The sequence below is a fragment of the Malania oleifera genome, chromosome 8, assembly GCF_029873635.1.
Source record: "Malania oleifera isolate guangnan ecotype guangnan chromosome 8, ASM2987363v1, whole genome shotgun sequence".
Taxonomy (NCBI): Eukaryota; Viridiplantae; Streptophyta; class Magnoliopsida; order Santalales; family Ximeniaceae; genus Malania; species Malania oleifera.
This window is the reverse complement of record NC_080424.1, coordinates 76,927,675-76,941,624: the sequence shown is the minus strand read 5'-3', so window position 1 is coordinate 76,941,624 and position 13,950 is coordinate 76,927,675. Positions and strand designations below refer to the sequence as shown.

Here is a 13,950-nt window from a genome sequence, read left to right as displayed (position 1 = left end):
TACCTCTTTAAGATCAAGAGTTTCTTTTCCCCACGTAAGAGTGGTCACAAGATTTTCATAGGTATGAGTCGAGGGCAAAGAGTTTAACAACATCAAAGCTTTGTCATCCTCATAAAACTTAACATTAACTCTCATCAAATCACTAATAATTTGATTGAAAGCATTAATGTGTTGATCTAAGTTTGATCATTCAACCATCTTAAGTCAATACAAATGTTGCTTAAGAAAAAGTTTATTATTGAGAGATTTGGACATGTACCCGCTCTCTAACTTTCACCATATAGTCGCTGGAAAATCCTCCTCCATCACCCGATAGAGTACTTCGTCGACCAAACACAAACATATTATAGAAGTGGCATTTGCTTGCAATTCTCCCTATGTTGTTTCATCCATTCCACCCGATTGAACATCAAGTAATGTCTTTCCCATTCCCTATTGTATAAGAATATCTTTCGCTCTCCTCTGCCATAAACCAAAGTTCCCAATTCCGTTAAATTTGACGATGTCAAATCTTGCAGAAGACGATCTCAATGTTATAACAACAACCTCGCTCTCTGATACCAATTTGTTATGATATGGATGGGATAAATACGAAACACAGCGAAAAATATATACAAGTAAATGAAACACAACCATGCACAGCAGGCGGTCGGAGATGACAAGAACGATTGCATGCTGTTTGGTCCTCCTTCTCCTTGTCCCTCTCTGGGTGAGGGTAGTGGTGATGCCATGCTATAGAGCGATGAAACCCCCCGTGTGTCACCCCGGAAAGGAATGAGATTTGTGTAGAGAATCAACGGTGACTCCCCGAGCAGCGACAGCGTGTAGTTTCCATGGTCTGTCCTCCACGACGACAACTTGCAGTTCGGTCGCAAATCGTTGTTCTTTGCTACCCCTCATGCATCTCTCTAGAAAAAAAAAAAGAAAAAGACACCTTTACCATATATGTCTTCTCGATGAACAAAACCGGAGATGGTTGGGGTGGAGCTCGCCGTCCAAGCATAGTAGGTGATCAGAGATGGTAGAGGCTTTGCCGCAGGTGAACTAAGAACGGCTTCAATGTGCGACGACATGCAGCTATGGTATGCGGCGACCTCAGCGATGGAGTGCGGCGACCTCAGCAACGGTGTGAGTTAACCTCAGCGACGGCGTGCAGTGACCTTAGCGACAGCGTGCAATAATGGCTCCGAAGTGAAAACAGCTCTGAAGTATGGCAATGAGCAGCAACGGCGTGTGGCGACCTCAGCTACTGCGTGCAGCAATCTTCGCGACGGCGTGCCCTAGGCTCCTTTGCGACGGCGTGCAACTAAGCCAGCAATATGGACAAAGAACTAGACACTTGTGAGAATGGCTCTAGCATACAGCAAGGAGCAGCAACAGCATGCGGCGACAAGCAGCGATGATGTGCGATGACCTCAGCTACTTCGTGCGGCGATCTTAGTGACGGCGTGCCCTAGGCTCCTCAACAACGGCGTGCAACCTCTTACCAAAATCAATAATATAAATAGAAAAGTGGGTCAATCTCTTTCTCATCTAGAAAAACTCTAACTCTAATCTTTATATATTGCAGCTCAGTCTCGTTGGCCTCGGCTTATCAGTGCCAGCGAGGGTGGTTGGGAAGGTGTCGTCCCCCATCGATGGCCTCACCGTCGGCGGGGAATGCCGGCCAGGCTAGTTCCGCGGTGCAGTTGTATGCGCAAGCTGTGAATAAAAAAAGTGGAGGTACTTGCATTCAAAAAATTCCTATGAGATTGTCAGTTAATATCAATGGTGAATTGTGATTTATTTTCTCAGAAGTGGAAATGGTTAAGGCTGAGGAAGAGTTTCGTTTTGCATTAGTGATGAAATTTTTTGAGGAATCGGTCATCTATTGATAAAATTCGGTTATCAATTGTGAAAAAACGTGGGGTTTGACAGAAATTCCAATGATCAGTGTTATGAATGATTACCATGTACTAATTCACATGAAAAACGAACGTAATTTTTTGCATGGTTGGGCAAGGGAAGGTAGAACTATAGAAGGCAGTTCACTCTAGCTATTCAAATGGACAAAGTATTTTGATGTCAAAAAAGAATCTACATTGGCTCTTCAATGGATTTTCTTACCGAGGTTACCAATGCATCTTTACTAAACAGATTTTCTACAAATATAGCGACTCGTTTTGGTCATTATCTTGGAACCAATAATGCAACAATCAACCATACGAGAGCCTCGGGGGCACGTATTTGAGTGGAAGTCAACCTGACGATGAAGCCGATAAAGGGATTTCCTCTTATTTTATCTCCGAAACAATGTATTTGGAAAGAGGCCAGATATGAAAAGATGGATTTTTTTTGCTCTAAATATTATCGGCAAGGACATACCTCGACTGTTTGTAGGGTGGGAGAGAAGCGAAGGGATGATAAAAAATATAAAGAAAAAAAGATTTGGAAACCAAAGACTAATGATGGTGTAATGGAAACCAATACCGATGTGGATAAGAAGGCAAAGAAAGTGGAGCAAGAAGCAAGACCCAGTAATATGCCAATGACGAAGAGGACCATAGATAGGTGCCATGTATTAACAGAAATTCCTGTGGCTCAAGAAAAAGGGGAACTTGCAAGGCAAAACTCTGATGTACCGTAGAGAGCCTTGGAAAATAAGGTAAATGAAGGTTCAACAAAGAGTGATGAAGAGGAGTGTGAGGAAGACTGGTGTGATAATGTTGCTCGAGTTCCATATGGTGAAACTATGTCTCAAGAGAAAGTGGATCATGCGGATAGTATTAAATTGACTGAAGGTGGGAACCAAGGTTTCCATCAGGGGGAATTGGCTCTGGGTTATTCGTCAGAGAATGATGAAGGTGAAATTTCAACATTGGAGGGCAAAGAAAAAATGTATGTCTAATACAGGACAGAGATGGACTCTCAAAAATACTAAAACCATCAAGGAAAAATTTGTGAGTAAATCCCATAGGGTTCACATCCGACCGCATAAATTAAATTTATGACTTATACAATTTATTTTTTGAAATATTAGAGGGTTGGGTAGGTCTAGAGGCAGGTTAAAGAAGCTAATTAATAAGTTTAATGTTGGTTTGTTTGCTATTTTAGACCTTTCTCGGCTGAGAAAAGGATGGTAATGCTAGGTAGTTTTCTGAACTATCACCATTTTATATCGAATGAAAATCAGGGCGGTAAATTGTGGTTGTTTTGGAAGGATATGAATGCCTTTGAGGTGATTTCAATCACGACTCAAATGATTCCAGGTGGTTCTTCAAGGAAGGCCAAAGGATGTTGGTGAGTTTTGTCTATGTCAAATGTTCTTATGTTGAAAGAAGAGAATTATGGCGGGAACTGGAGGAGTGCCAAGTTTCGGATTTTCCTTGGTTGGTCCTATGTGATTTTAATGTTATTCGAACATTTGCCGAAAGAATTGGTAGATCCAAGACCACTCTTACCTATGATGGAGTTTAATGACTGTTTACATCATTGTGGCCTTTTTGATTTATCAAACACAGGCCCTCGTATGTCATTGTGCAATGGCCATGAAGGGGTGGCTCATAGTTGGGCTAAGCTTGATCGAGTTCTCATTAATAATGCTTTTTCTAACCTCTATGGTTCAGCACAATTCAAATATTTGAGTCGAAACTCCTCAAATCATAATCTTATGGTGGTTTATACGAATACGTAAGTCTCTTTGAATGACCCTACTCCATTTCAGTTCTTTAATATGTGGAGCTCACATGATTTGTTTTTTTCTTGTTTTAAAAGTTGCCTAGATCAGAAATGACTTGGCCTTGGGTCTCTTGAAACTTGCTATTCGTCTTAAGAGAACTAAAGTTGTTTTACGTGCATGGAATAAAAATGTCTTTGGGAGAGTGGGAGAAAACCTACGAGCTCTCGAGGAAAGGATGGAATCTCTAGAAAATCAACTGCGATTAGGTTTTTTTTATGAGGTTGAAGCTGATTACTTGACTACTAAGTTGGAGATTCATGTGTGGGAGAATAGGGAAGCATCTCGCCTAGGACAAATTGCGAAAAAAAAAAAAAAAATTGGTTGATTAAGGGTGATCAAAACTCTAAATTCTTCCATTCAGGTATCAATCAGAGGTGGAGTAAAGGTCGTATAGACCGTATGGTTCTGAACGAGAGGAGGATATTGGATGGTGCGGAAGTAATACATAATGAAGCCGCTTGCTTTTTTTTTCAGAATTTTCTCTCAGAGTCTTCAGTGATTGAACCTTGTAATCTCTCCGAATTAATTCAAAGGCAGATTTCAAATGCTGATAATAATTTTCTCTGCGCCAATCTAACAGAAGAAGAAGTTAAAAGAGCAGTGTTCTCTATTCCCAAAGAATAGCAGTCCGAGACCAAATGGATTTGGCTCTGAATTTTATATATCTTGTTGTGACATTGTGAAAAAATATGTCTTGGATGTGGCAAAGAATTTTTTTCATGGCACTCCTCTTTTCAGGTTCTTTTCCTCTTCGTTTATTATTTTAATTCTGAAGGTGGACAATCCTTCTAACTTTGATAAATTCTGACCTCTTAGTTTGTGCTCTGTGGCTTACAAAATTTTTTCCAAGATTATTATTTTTAGGCTAACTGAGATTGTTGATAAGTTGGTCTCACATGAGCAAGGTTGTGATGATCTGCTTAATTTCCACTTTTATATATATATAATAAAATCAATATCACAAATCTCAGCTCAGCAGATCATGATCCACCTGGACCCTTGGGTACCAGGGGTACATCAAAAACACCTCATGGAAGCCTAAGTAGTAGGAAACATACAATCACAATATTATAAATACAAAAACATCCATCACATTACCATAAATACCAAAGTTACTATATTCACTGTATTTCAGTATATACATCTCAAAAGCAAGATCTAGGGACACTTCCCACAAAATCCAACTGTCCCTACTAAAACTTACCCTTCAAAAAGGGCAAATAAACATCTCTAAATCAGCGAGGCTTTTCCCACTCTCCTATCTGGGGCTCCTGAAAAGTTTATAAAATTTTAGGGTGAGACACCTCTCAGTAAGGGAAATAAACTAATACTAGTGTGTGGCAACATAAGTATTTCGTGTTATACATATACCATACAGAACAAATTCAGTAATTGTTATGTCAAATTTGGGAAAACATATATATCATCAAAACATGGTAGAACATATTACATTTTCATAAACATATTTCATCTTATATAATAATAATAATACAAAAACATTCCTGATAGGTTAGTTGGTTGTTGTCATGTATTACCCCCACATGACTGGGTTGTGTGGCCCGAAGGCGGGACCTGACAATGGTTGGCCAACCACTGTCAAGTCAAAAGTACAGTCTGTAAGTCTGATAGATCTGCCAGACCTGGTCCGTACACTAGGGGCACTCACACACTTCTTAAAAACCACATCGACCATCCAATCTCACACCACTTCATACAGTGGCGTTAATACAGATATCATAATCATGAAGACCATGGAAACATAACAATGGTACCGTGCAAGTGTTAGCCTAGACCAAGCCAACTAGGTTCTGATACCATATAACATATACTGAAACTGTGATACATAGATATTTCATATCATTAATTATCAAATCAATCATATCATTTTGCATATATACATATATCATGAAAATCATCGGCCCGTACGCCGATATTTCACATTTTACCATAGCTCGGCCCGTACTTCGGCAAATCATAGCACAGCCCGTACGCTAGCAAATCATTTTCATAGCTCGACCCATACGCTGGCAAACATATACATAGCTCAGCCCATACGCTAGCAAATCACATTCATAACACGGCTCATACATCGGCAAAATATATCCATAACTCAGCTCGTACGCTGGCAAATCATATACATAGCACGGCCCGTACACCGGCAAAACATATAAAAATCTTGGGCCGTACACCGGTTTTCCATTATAAAAATTCGTATCATTAACACATTCACAGAAAACAGTATTTCATAACAATTTCTACTCATGCCACACTAACAGATTTTCCACAAATTTAACATACCATCATTTTCAACAGTATTTTCTCAAATATAAATCATATATAAATATATTTATTTTCTTGAAATTAAATATTATAACAATATACATATTTTTCATAAAATACTAGCTTAGTTTATCCCCTTACATGATTCTTGAAAAACCCCTAAGAAAATCTGTCCCGCACCCGCAGGGTTCCCAACTCAACACCTTAGAAACAACATTCCCCAAAACTAAAGTTCAGTATTTCTATGCGTATAACATTTCCTACAACTGTCAAATAACCAAATACTGAGTAGAAAGCCTTACCCTGGATTTGAGATGGTTTCCAACTCAACCCCACCGACGATCCACTCCGACAAACTTGTAGAGAACTTTCCCAAGAGCGTCGTGATGGTTTCAGATTGTCAAATCGACAGAAATCCGACCCGAAATCGAAGAGAGAAGAGAGAGAAACCGTAGGGAGAGAGAGAGAGAGTGTGTGAGAGGTTTCTTGATTTTAAAGTTAAAATCTAGGTTTTTTATATTTATAGGACTAGATTCGTCGACGAGTCACGTCATCTCGTTAACGAGTCCTTTAATAATTTCATCGACGAAACCCACTCCTCGTCGAAGAAATTCAGACTGCTCAAAACCTCTCTTGGTATTTCCTCGTCGACGAACCTTGCCTTCGTCGACAAGGTCCTCTTATACCCTCATCGACGAATCCCCTGTGTTTGTCGATGAGGCCCTAACAATTTCCTTCGATTATTCCTTCCAAAGTGCAATGTCGTCGACTGCCTCCTTCTGTTTCCGGTTTCCATTTCCCTTTCTTTTATTATTTATATACCATTATTCTTCAGGTCGTTACAAAGGTGCTTTTATTCCCAGGCGTAGTATCTTTGAGAATATTATGCTTGCATAGGAAATGATTCATTCTTTGCACAAAAAAATAGTTGGCGGCAATGTGATGGTAAAACGGGAGATGGCTAAAGCTTATGACATAGTGAATTGAAATTTTCTTCTAGAGGTTCTTAAGGCTTTTGGCTTCTCTAAGAGGTTTTGCAAGCTCATAAAAAATTGTGTGGAGTTCCCGTGGTTTTCCGTTATGATGACGGAACATTTAAAGGGTTTTTTTTTCAATCGACTAGAGGCTTGAGGCAAGGGGATCCACTTTCTCCTTATTTATTCATCATAATGGAGGAGGTTTTAACAAGGTTTCTTAGGAAAAACTATGAGACAGGTCGTATTGAACAATTTAATCATCCGATTGGGGCCCCTTTGGTTTCGCATTTGCTTTATGCGGATGATATTCTTATTTTTACAAATGGTGGGAAAAGGTCTATTTGAAATTTGATTTACACTCTAAAGATGTATGAGAAGTGGTCGAGTCAAAAAATCAGCAAGACAAAGTATGCGTTATTCCTTTCGAAATACATTACTCCTGCTCAGAAACGTGGTTTATTGAGAATCACGGGTTTCATGGAAGGTAAATTCCCAGTTACGTATTTGGGTGCGCCTTTGATTTTTGAAAAATTATCTTCCAGGATCTTGGAGCCTCTTGTGGAGAAGATTAGAAAGAAAATTGTAGGTGGAAATTTAGGTCGCTCTCGTAAGGTGGAAAATTGATTTTATTAAGACATGCATTGTCTATCATGCTGATACATTTGATGTCGGTTATTAATGTTTCGGAGGTCATATTTTCTCGCATCAACTCTCTTCTTACTAATTTTTTATAGGGAAAGGTGAAAGGTAAAAGGAAGATTCATTGGCGCTCTTGGGAAAAAATTTGTAAACCTACCTCGGGAAGGGGTATGGGCTTGAGAGATCTTAAAGAAGTCCAAAAATATCTTCTCATGAAATTTGCCTTCAGACTGCTCACTTCTAACAATCTATGGTCATGTTTTCTCGAGGCTAAATATTGCAGAAATGATCATTTATTAATAAGAAAGGGGGAGACCAAATGACTCTCGGTTCTGGAAATCAATGATGGCCACTGTTCCGAAAGTTATGGATAATGTTAAAATTTTGGTGAGAGGTGGGATCTCTTCTTTTTGGTTTGATAGGTGGCTTAGATCAGGCCCGTTAGCTGTGCGCATTGAGGATATTTCGAACAAAAGGCTGTGTATTAAGGATTGCTGGCTGAATAACAACTAGAGCTCTAATTTATTTAATGGAATTGGTTGGGGTTGACAGAACAATGAAAATCTTGCGTAATGTGCTAGTTAGTAAAAGTGGTCAAGATATATTCATCTAGAGGTCTGCCCCTGACAGCAAGTTCTCTACAAAAACAGCATAGGAGGCAGTAAGAAGCAGAAATGATAATTTTGAGTGTAATGACAGTTTTTGGCATTCTTTATTGCCTAGAAGAATCTCAATATGTTTATGGAAAGCCTGGTTTAGATACTTGGCAGTAGATGATAGAATTCAAGCCAAAGGAATATCGATGGCTTTGACTTGTGATTGCTGCGTGCGGGAAGCCAAGAAAACATTGATCACATTCTTTCTTTAGGTGAGATGACTTTAGAGGTTTAGTGTCGGGCTAGTGTGGTGTTGGGAATTCCTTTCCAACGGTTCCTTCCCTGGAAAAATAGAATTGCAAATTGGTTCTACTATGCTCGAAAATCATCTATTAAAGGTATTTTAATCGGTCTGATTCTGTGTTTGATTACATGGTGTCTCAGGAATCGAAGATGCAAAGTGAGAATGAAAGGAGTTTATCAAAGTGCGGATCAGACGTGGAGAAGTGTTTGATACTGGGCTAGTTCTTTAGCTGAGAGCTCTAATTCTTTTCGAAAATTGAAGATATTGGACATTATGATTTTGAAAGAGTTTCAAATTCAGCATCAGGGAGTTTACGCCAAACTTGAAAAAATTATTTCGTGGGTTAAACCCCCAGCAAGGTGGATAAAACTTAATTGTGATAGGAGCTGTATGGGCAATCCGGATACTTCAGGAGGTGGAAGAATTATTTGGGACTACCATGGCATGGTGAACGCAATTTTTTCAAACTATTTTGGCAATGGTACGAACAATAGTACAGAATTAAAAGCAATTCTGGAAGGAATTCACTTATGCAAACGACTTCATTATTTTAATGTGATTATTGAAAGTGACTAGCAAATTGTTGTTGATTGACTTCGGAAAGGTAGATGTACCTTGTGGTATCTTTGAGATTTTTGGGAGGACCTCATGGCGAAACTAGAAGGGGTGAACTTCATGGTGTTCCATCAATATAGGAAAGACAATAGTGCGGCTGATTTTCTCGCTAGAAAAGGAAAAATGGGAAACAATGTCATCTATGAAGAACAACATATTTTACAACGTTCTTTGAAAGGTATCCTTTGGGTGGATAGGTTGGGTTTCACTTCCTTTTGACATTAGTTTAACCTCTTGATTTTTGTTTGAAAGGTTTAGATTTTTTGATTTTTTTATTTGATTTTATTTTATTATTATTTTTTTGATAGGCCTGTTTAGATTTGTTTCTTATTTAACTTTGTTTGGATTTGTAGCCCTGTTTTGGTTGGTTGTTGGTGTTGTTGTTGGAAAGCCTTTAACTTTTTTATCTATAATTTCCCTATGTTTGTCTTGTAACCACAGTATTCATCCGCCAAAAGTAATGGCATATCAATAAATAAATGGAGGTGCCGCATTCCTCATTTAAAAAATAAAAAATAAAACACAACCAGAAAATAAGAACAACAACAACAAGATTTACGTGGTTCGGCAAAGCCTACACCCACTAAAGTAATGGCACAAAAATTTCACTAAGAAAATCTCAAAGTACACAATACACTTCTCCAATGATCACTCTCTCCCTCAATATATGCCCAGAATGACATATATAACAGTGTTTCGGAGGTTCCCTCCAATTACCCAACCAACGCTTACATTCAAAATTCAAAAAACTGCTCGCAGCCCAAAACTTCTCGTCGACGAGAACAAGGGATTTGTCGACGAGACCAAGAAGGACATTCGTCGACGAGAACATGGCATTCATCGACGAGCCCATTTTTTGCTCTCGATATCTCAGGATCTTCGAGTTTTCTTACTCTTTGGATCACCTCGTCAACAAGTACACGACACTCGTCGACGAATCTTCTGTTGTCACTTAGGAACACTTCAAAACTAATATTTTTCTTCCTTTATTTGTGAATCTTACTAAGTATAAGAGACACACAAATATAACATATGATAATCATCATTTTGACTAGAATGTGGTTTTACCTTTATTTATACAAACTAAACATGAGAATTAATAAAAATCAAGATCAAAATTTTGCTATTGTCAAATTTTCAGCTCCAACCAATCAAACATGAGTAAGAACATTATGCAACCGTGTTATTGGAACGAGAAAACCGAAAGCATAGAAGATTTTTGTAGATAGGCTGATGTAAGAGTATGGGATTAAATTATTAAATGATTGGACCTTGCAACGAGCTTAATCAAATTTAGAAAATTGTTCTAACATGTATACGCATGTAACTTATAAAACAAATCTTGGCGTGTCGCATGAAATAAAAGTGAACCATGTAAGAATAATTTTTTAATAAAATGGGAAAAATGTATAAAATGCAATTAAAGCTTGACATTATAAACCTCTGCTAGGTAGTATGGCTTCTCCCCCATCTCCATCACTCCTAACACGTACAGGCGTATCTTCTCTGACTTGCTAAACTCTACACACAGCAAGAGATAACACATAAGCCCACTTCTGCCTCCTTGGCTCCTTGCCAAGTAGCGAGGGAAAAAGATTTTGAAAAAAAAAAAAAACTAAGTAGAGAAAAACTCTGAAGTTCTTATTAAAATATTCAATAAGTAGAAAATATTTTTTTTTTTTTAATAAGACACTATTTTTACTTTTCTCAAAACAAACAAGAAAAACATTTAAGAAAGACCACAAGTTGTTCTTTGGAAAATTTTGTTATTTCCCATTGAAAATATTTTCAATTCAATCAAACCAAACATGAATGAAATGAAATGAAATTCATTTTCTTAATATTGTTCTTTGAAGCATCATTGAGTTCAATCTTTGCATTTATAACCTGTGGATTTATAGCTTCAATTTTATCGATTTGGACATAATGCCTAATTCAAAGCTCAACTCCAGTGCAGTACTTATCATCCAAATATGGTACTTATGCAGTGTTTTATATAATTGTATCATATACATAGTATACTATGTACAAAGAAGCAAGTATAAGTGTGATATTTATGAAGTAAATATAACACTTATAACTAAAAATAGTGAGGATTTGGAACCTTGCGTAAGTACAGAGAAAAGGTACAGGCACCTCTAATCTGATCAGATCATTGCATTGTCATCCATGGTCCTGAGAGCACAAGTTTGCAGTACTTAGCAACTGTTGAGTTCATGCAAATGGCCCTCACCACCAGAAACAGCTCACATGCCTCACCCCATCAAGCACACCCTGTGTGTTGCACCCTCCACATGCTGGAAACTGCTTCCACCTCCTGTAAACTCACTAACCCATCATAATCTTACTCAATTCCTATATATACATTAACACCCGTGTTTATATCTTTCAATCCAAACCCATTTCCTTGTATGAGCCATCAACTAAGTTGTGTTCCCAATGACCTCAAGTTAATTGCCTCCACCAGCTGCAGTAATATTCAAGCATAAAAGGGCAGGAGAGGAAATAAGGTAGCCGGTAGCACTACCCTTACTAATCTTCATGCAGCTTTTGTTTTTGGGGTTAATATCTCTTTTTATTTTTCCCTCTGCAAGGTTGGCAGCAAGTCTCTGTGTTCATTTGGAGCATGGGACGATATGCTGCAGTTTCGTGGATTTTCATGTTCTCAAGTTTGGTGCCCTTCATCAGTTGTGATGCAGTTGCAGCTACAAGGGAAAGGTGGTTTTTGCAAGAAGGGAGCCATGAAATGGGCAACAAATACCAAAATAGGTATGCTGAAGAAGCTGAACACGGAAAACTTGCAGCTGGTCATCACTGGGAAGAGTCTGGTGTTGGTTCTAGGTCTGGTTATGGTGGTGGTCTGGGCATGCATCAATTGAGCTTTCATGGTGCATTGGGTGTTGGCACTGGCAGTAAGACTCAAGGAGAAAAGGGACATCTTGGTGGGGGTTTTGGAGGCGGAGGCGGAGGCGGAGGCGGAGGCGGAGGTGGGGACGGAGGGAGTGGGGGTCGGCTAGGGAATGGTGGCAGTGGCTATGGGTCTGGATCCGGTGGTGGCATTGGTCATGGTAATGGTGGTGGCTACGGGTCGGGCAGTGGAAGTGGCAGTGGTTCTGGTGGCTATGGCAATGGTGGGATTGGTAGTGGTGGTGGTGGCAGTGCTTATGGATCAGGTAGTGGCAATGGTGGTGGCATTGGTAGCAGCTATGGACCAGGTGGTGGCAATGGCAATGATGGTGGTGATGGTTATGACAGTGGTGGGAATGGTGGTGGAGGCAGTGGCAATGGCAGTGGTTACAGCAGTGGTGGAATTAGTGGCGGTGGTGGTGGCGGTGGCGGTGGCGTTGGTGTTGGCGGCAGCGGCAGTGGCAATGGCAGTGGTTACAGCAGTGGCAGCATTGGTGGTGGCGGCGGCAGTGGCAACGATGACGGTTATGGCAGGGGCGGTGGCGGTGGCGGTGGCAGTGACGCAGGTTTTGGCGGGAATGGTGGAACTGGTGGTGGTGGTGGTGGTGGTGGCGGGGGCAGTAATGATGGTGGTTACGGTGGTGGTGGGGGTGGGGACAATGGAGGTGGTCTTGGAGATGGTAGTGGGACTGGTTATGGCTCTGGAACAGGCCAAGGTGGTGGATTTGGTGCAGGCTCTGGTAATGGCAATGGATGGAATGGTGGTGGTTATGGCACAGGTGGTGGAGGGAGTGGGGGGTTGGGGTCTGGTTCAGGTGGTGGCGGAGGCGGGTATGGATCAGGCACAGGTTCAGCATATGGCAGTGAGGGCAGTGTTGGCAGTAGCATAGGGAGTGGAGGCATAGGAGGGGCTCCCGTGTAACTCAAAGAAAGAATCACTAATGTCTATTCGACCATGTTCTTGTAATGGGATACTATTAGGGAGAATAAGGATGAAATTTCCAATTTGTAATCACTTTTTTCCAATTAAATGTCAATTCTATATTGTCACAAATCTAGCAATGGGCTCCAGTGATTTAATTAAAAAGAAAAATAAAATGTAAAGACCTCATAACATTTTGAAATATTGACCAATTACAGTGACCAAAATCAAATTAGAGGTCCAGTTAATGAAAATGGCAAAGGACTCTGTTTCTAGCACAAAATCAAAACTTCTTAAAATGGAAAGTTTTTTCCTAGCGCTCGGAATTCGGATCTTAAATCTGAACTTGTATAAATTTAGATAAAATGTCACACAAAATTATGCTGACCCTGTGTTTGGGACAGGTGTTAGATTTGGAGCAGTATAGATTTGGACAAATTGTAATATAAAACTGCATTGAATTTTGTTCAAAGTCACCCAAATCCATATTCAAAGCTTGAAATTCATGCTCCCAAATGCAGCCAAAGTTTCCAATTCTAAAGGCCTCAAATCTGTACTTCCAAATGGAACCTTTATAATTTTTGACAGAAAACTCTCCACAATCAATGCACATGAATTCAAGCCAAACGAACATATACCCTCCTCCCTTTCCCTTTAAGAACTTGAAATATGAGCAAAAATAGCACATAAATATACTAACCCTATGTTTGGGAGACTGGCTTTTGGAACTTGGATTTATGTGTAAATTTAGACAAAACAAAAAAAATTGTACTGAGTTTCATCCAAATCCACTCAAATTCAAATTAAGTCTTGAAATTGATGCTCCTACTCACAATTTCAGTATTTTGCCAATATTCTAATGCATTGAAATGCGAAGAGCACTCGTACCCCTATGAAGCTATAAACTATTTTGTCAGCAGTCTTATTCATGGGGCAATTGCCACAATTCTTTTAGAAATCTCTTCACATGCAAATCCGGTGTCAGGATGAGG

General features: G+C 39.5%; 1 protein-coding gene across 1 annotated transcript; it reads left to right on the top strand.

Annotated features, from left to right (window-relative positions):
* Nucleotides 1-1,637: 1,637 nt before the first annotated feature.
* On the top strand, nt 1,638-12,958 carry LOC131162742 (glycine-rich cell wall structural protein-like). Its single transcript, XM_058119348.1, has 4 exons — nt 1,638-1,722; nt 2,655-2,877; nt 3,094-3,275; nt 11,724-12,958. Exons 1-4 carry the CDS (start codon nt 1,638-1,640, stop codon nt 12,956-12,958), a joined length of 1,725 nt encoding a protein of 574 aa, XP_057975331.1.
* Nucleotides 12,959-13,950: the final 992 nt, after the last annotated feature.

Excerpts from the sequence above, each read along its gene's own strand:
- LOC131162742 (XM_058119348.1), top strand. The coding sequence starts at position 1,638 with ATGGCCTCACCGTCGGCGGGGAATGCCGGCCAGGCTAGTTCCGCGGTG. Across the intron at positions 1,723-2,654 it reads TGTGAATAAAAAAAGTGGAG|GTTCAACAAAGAGTGATGAA; the intron begins GTACTTGCATTC and ends AGGTAAATGAAG. Across the intron at positions 2,878-3,093 it reads TTGGAGGGCAAAGAAAAAAT|ACCTTTCTCGGCTGAGAAAA; the intron begins GTATGTCTAATA and ends TTGCTATTTTAG.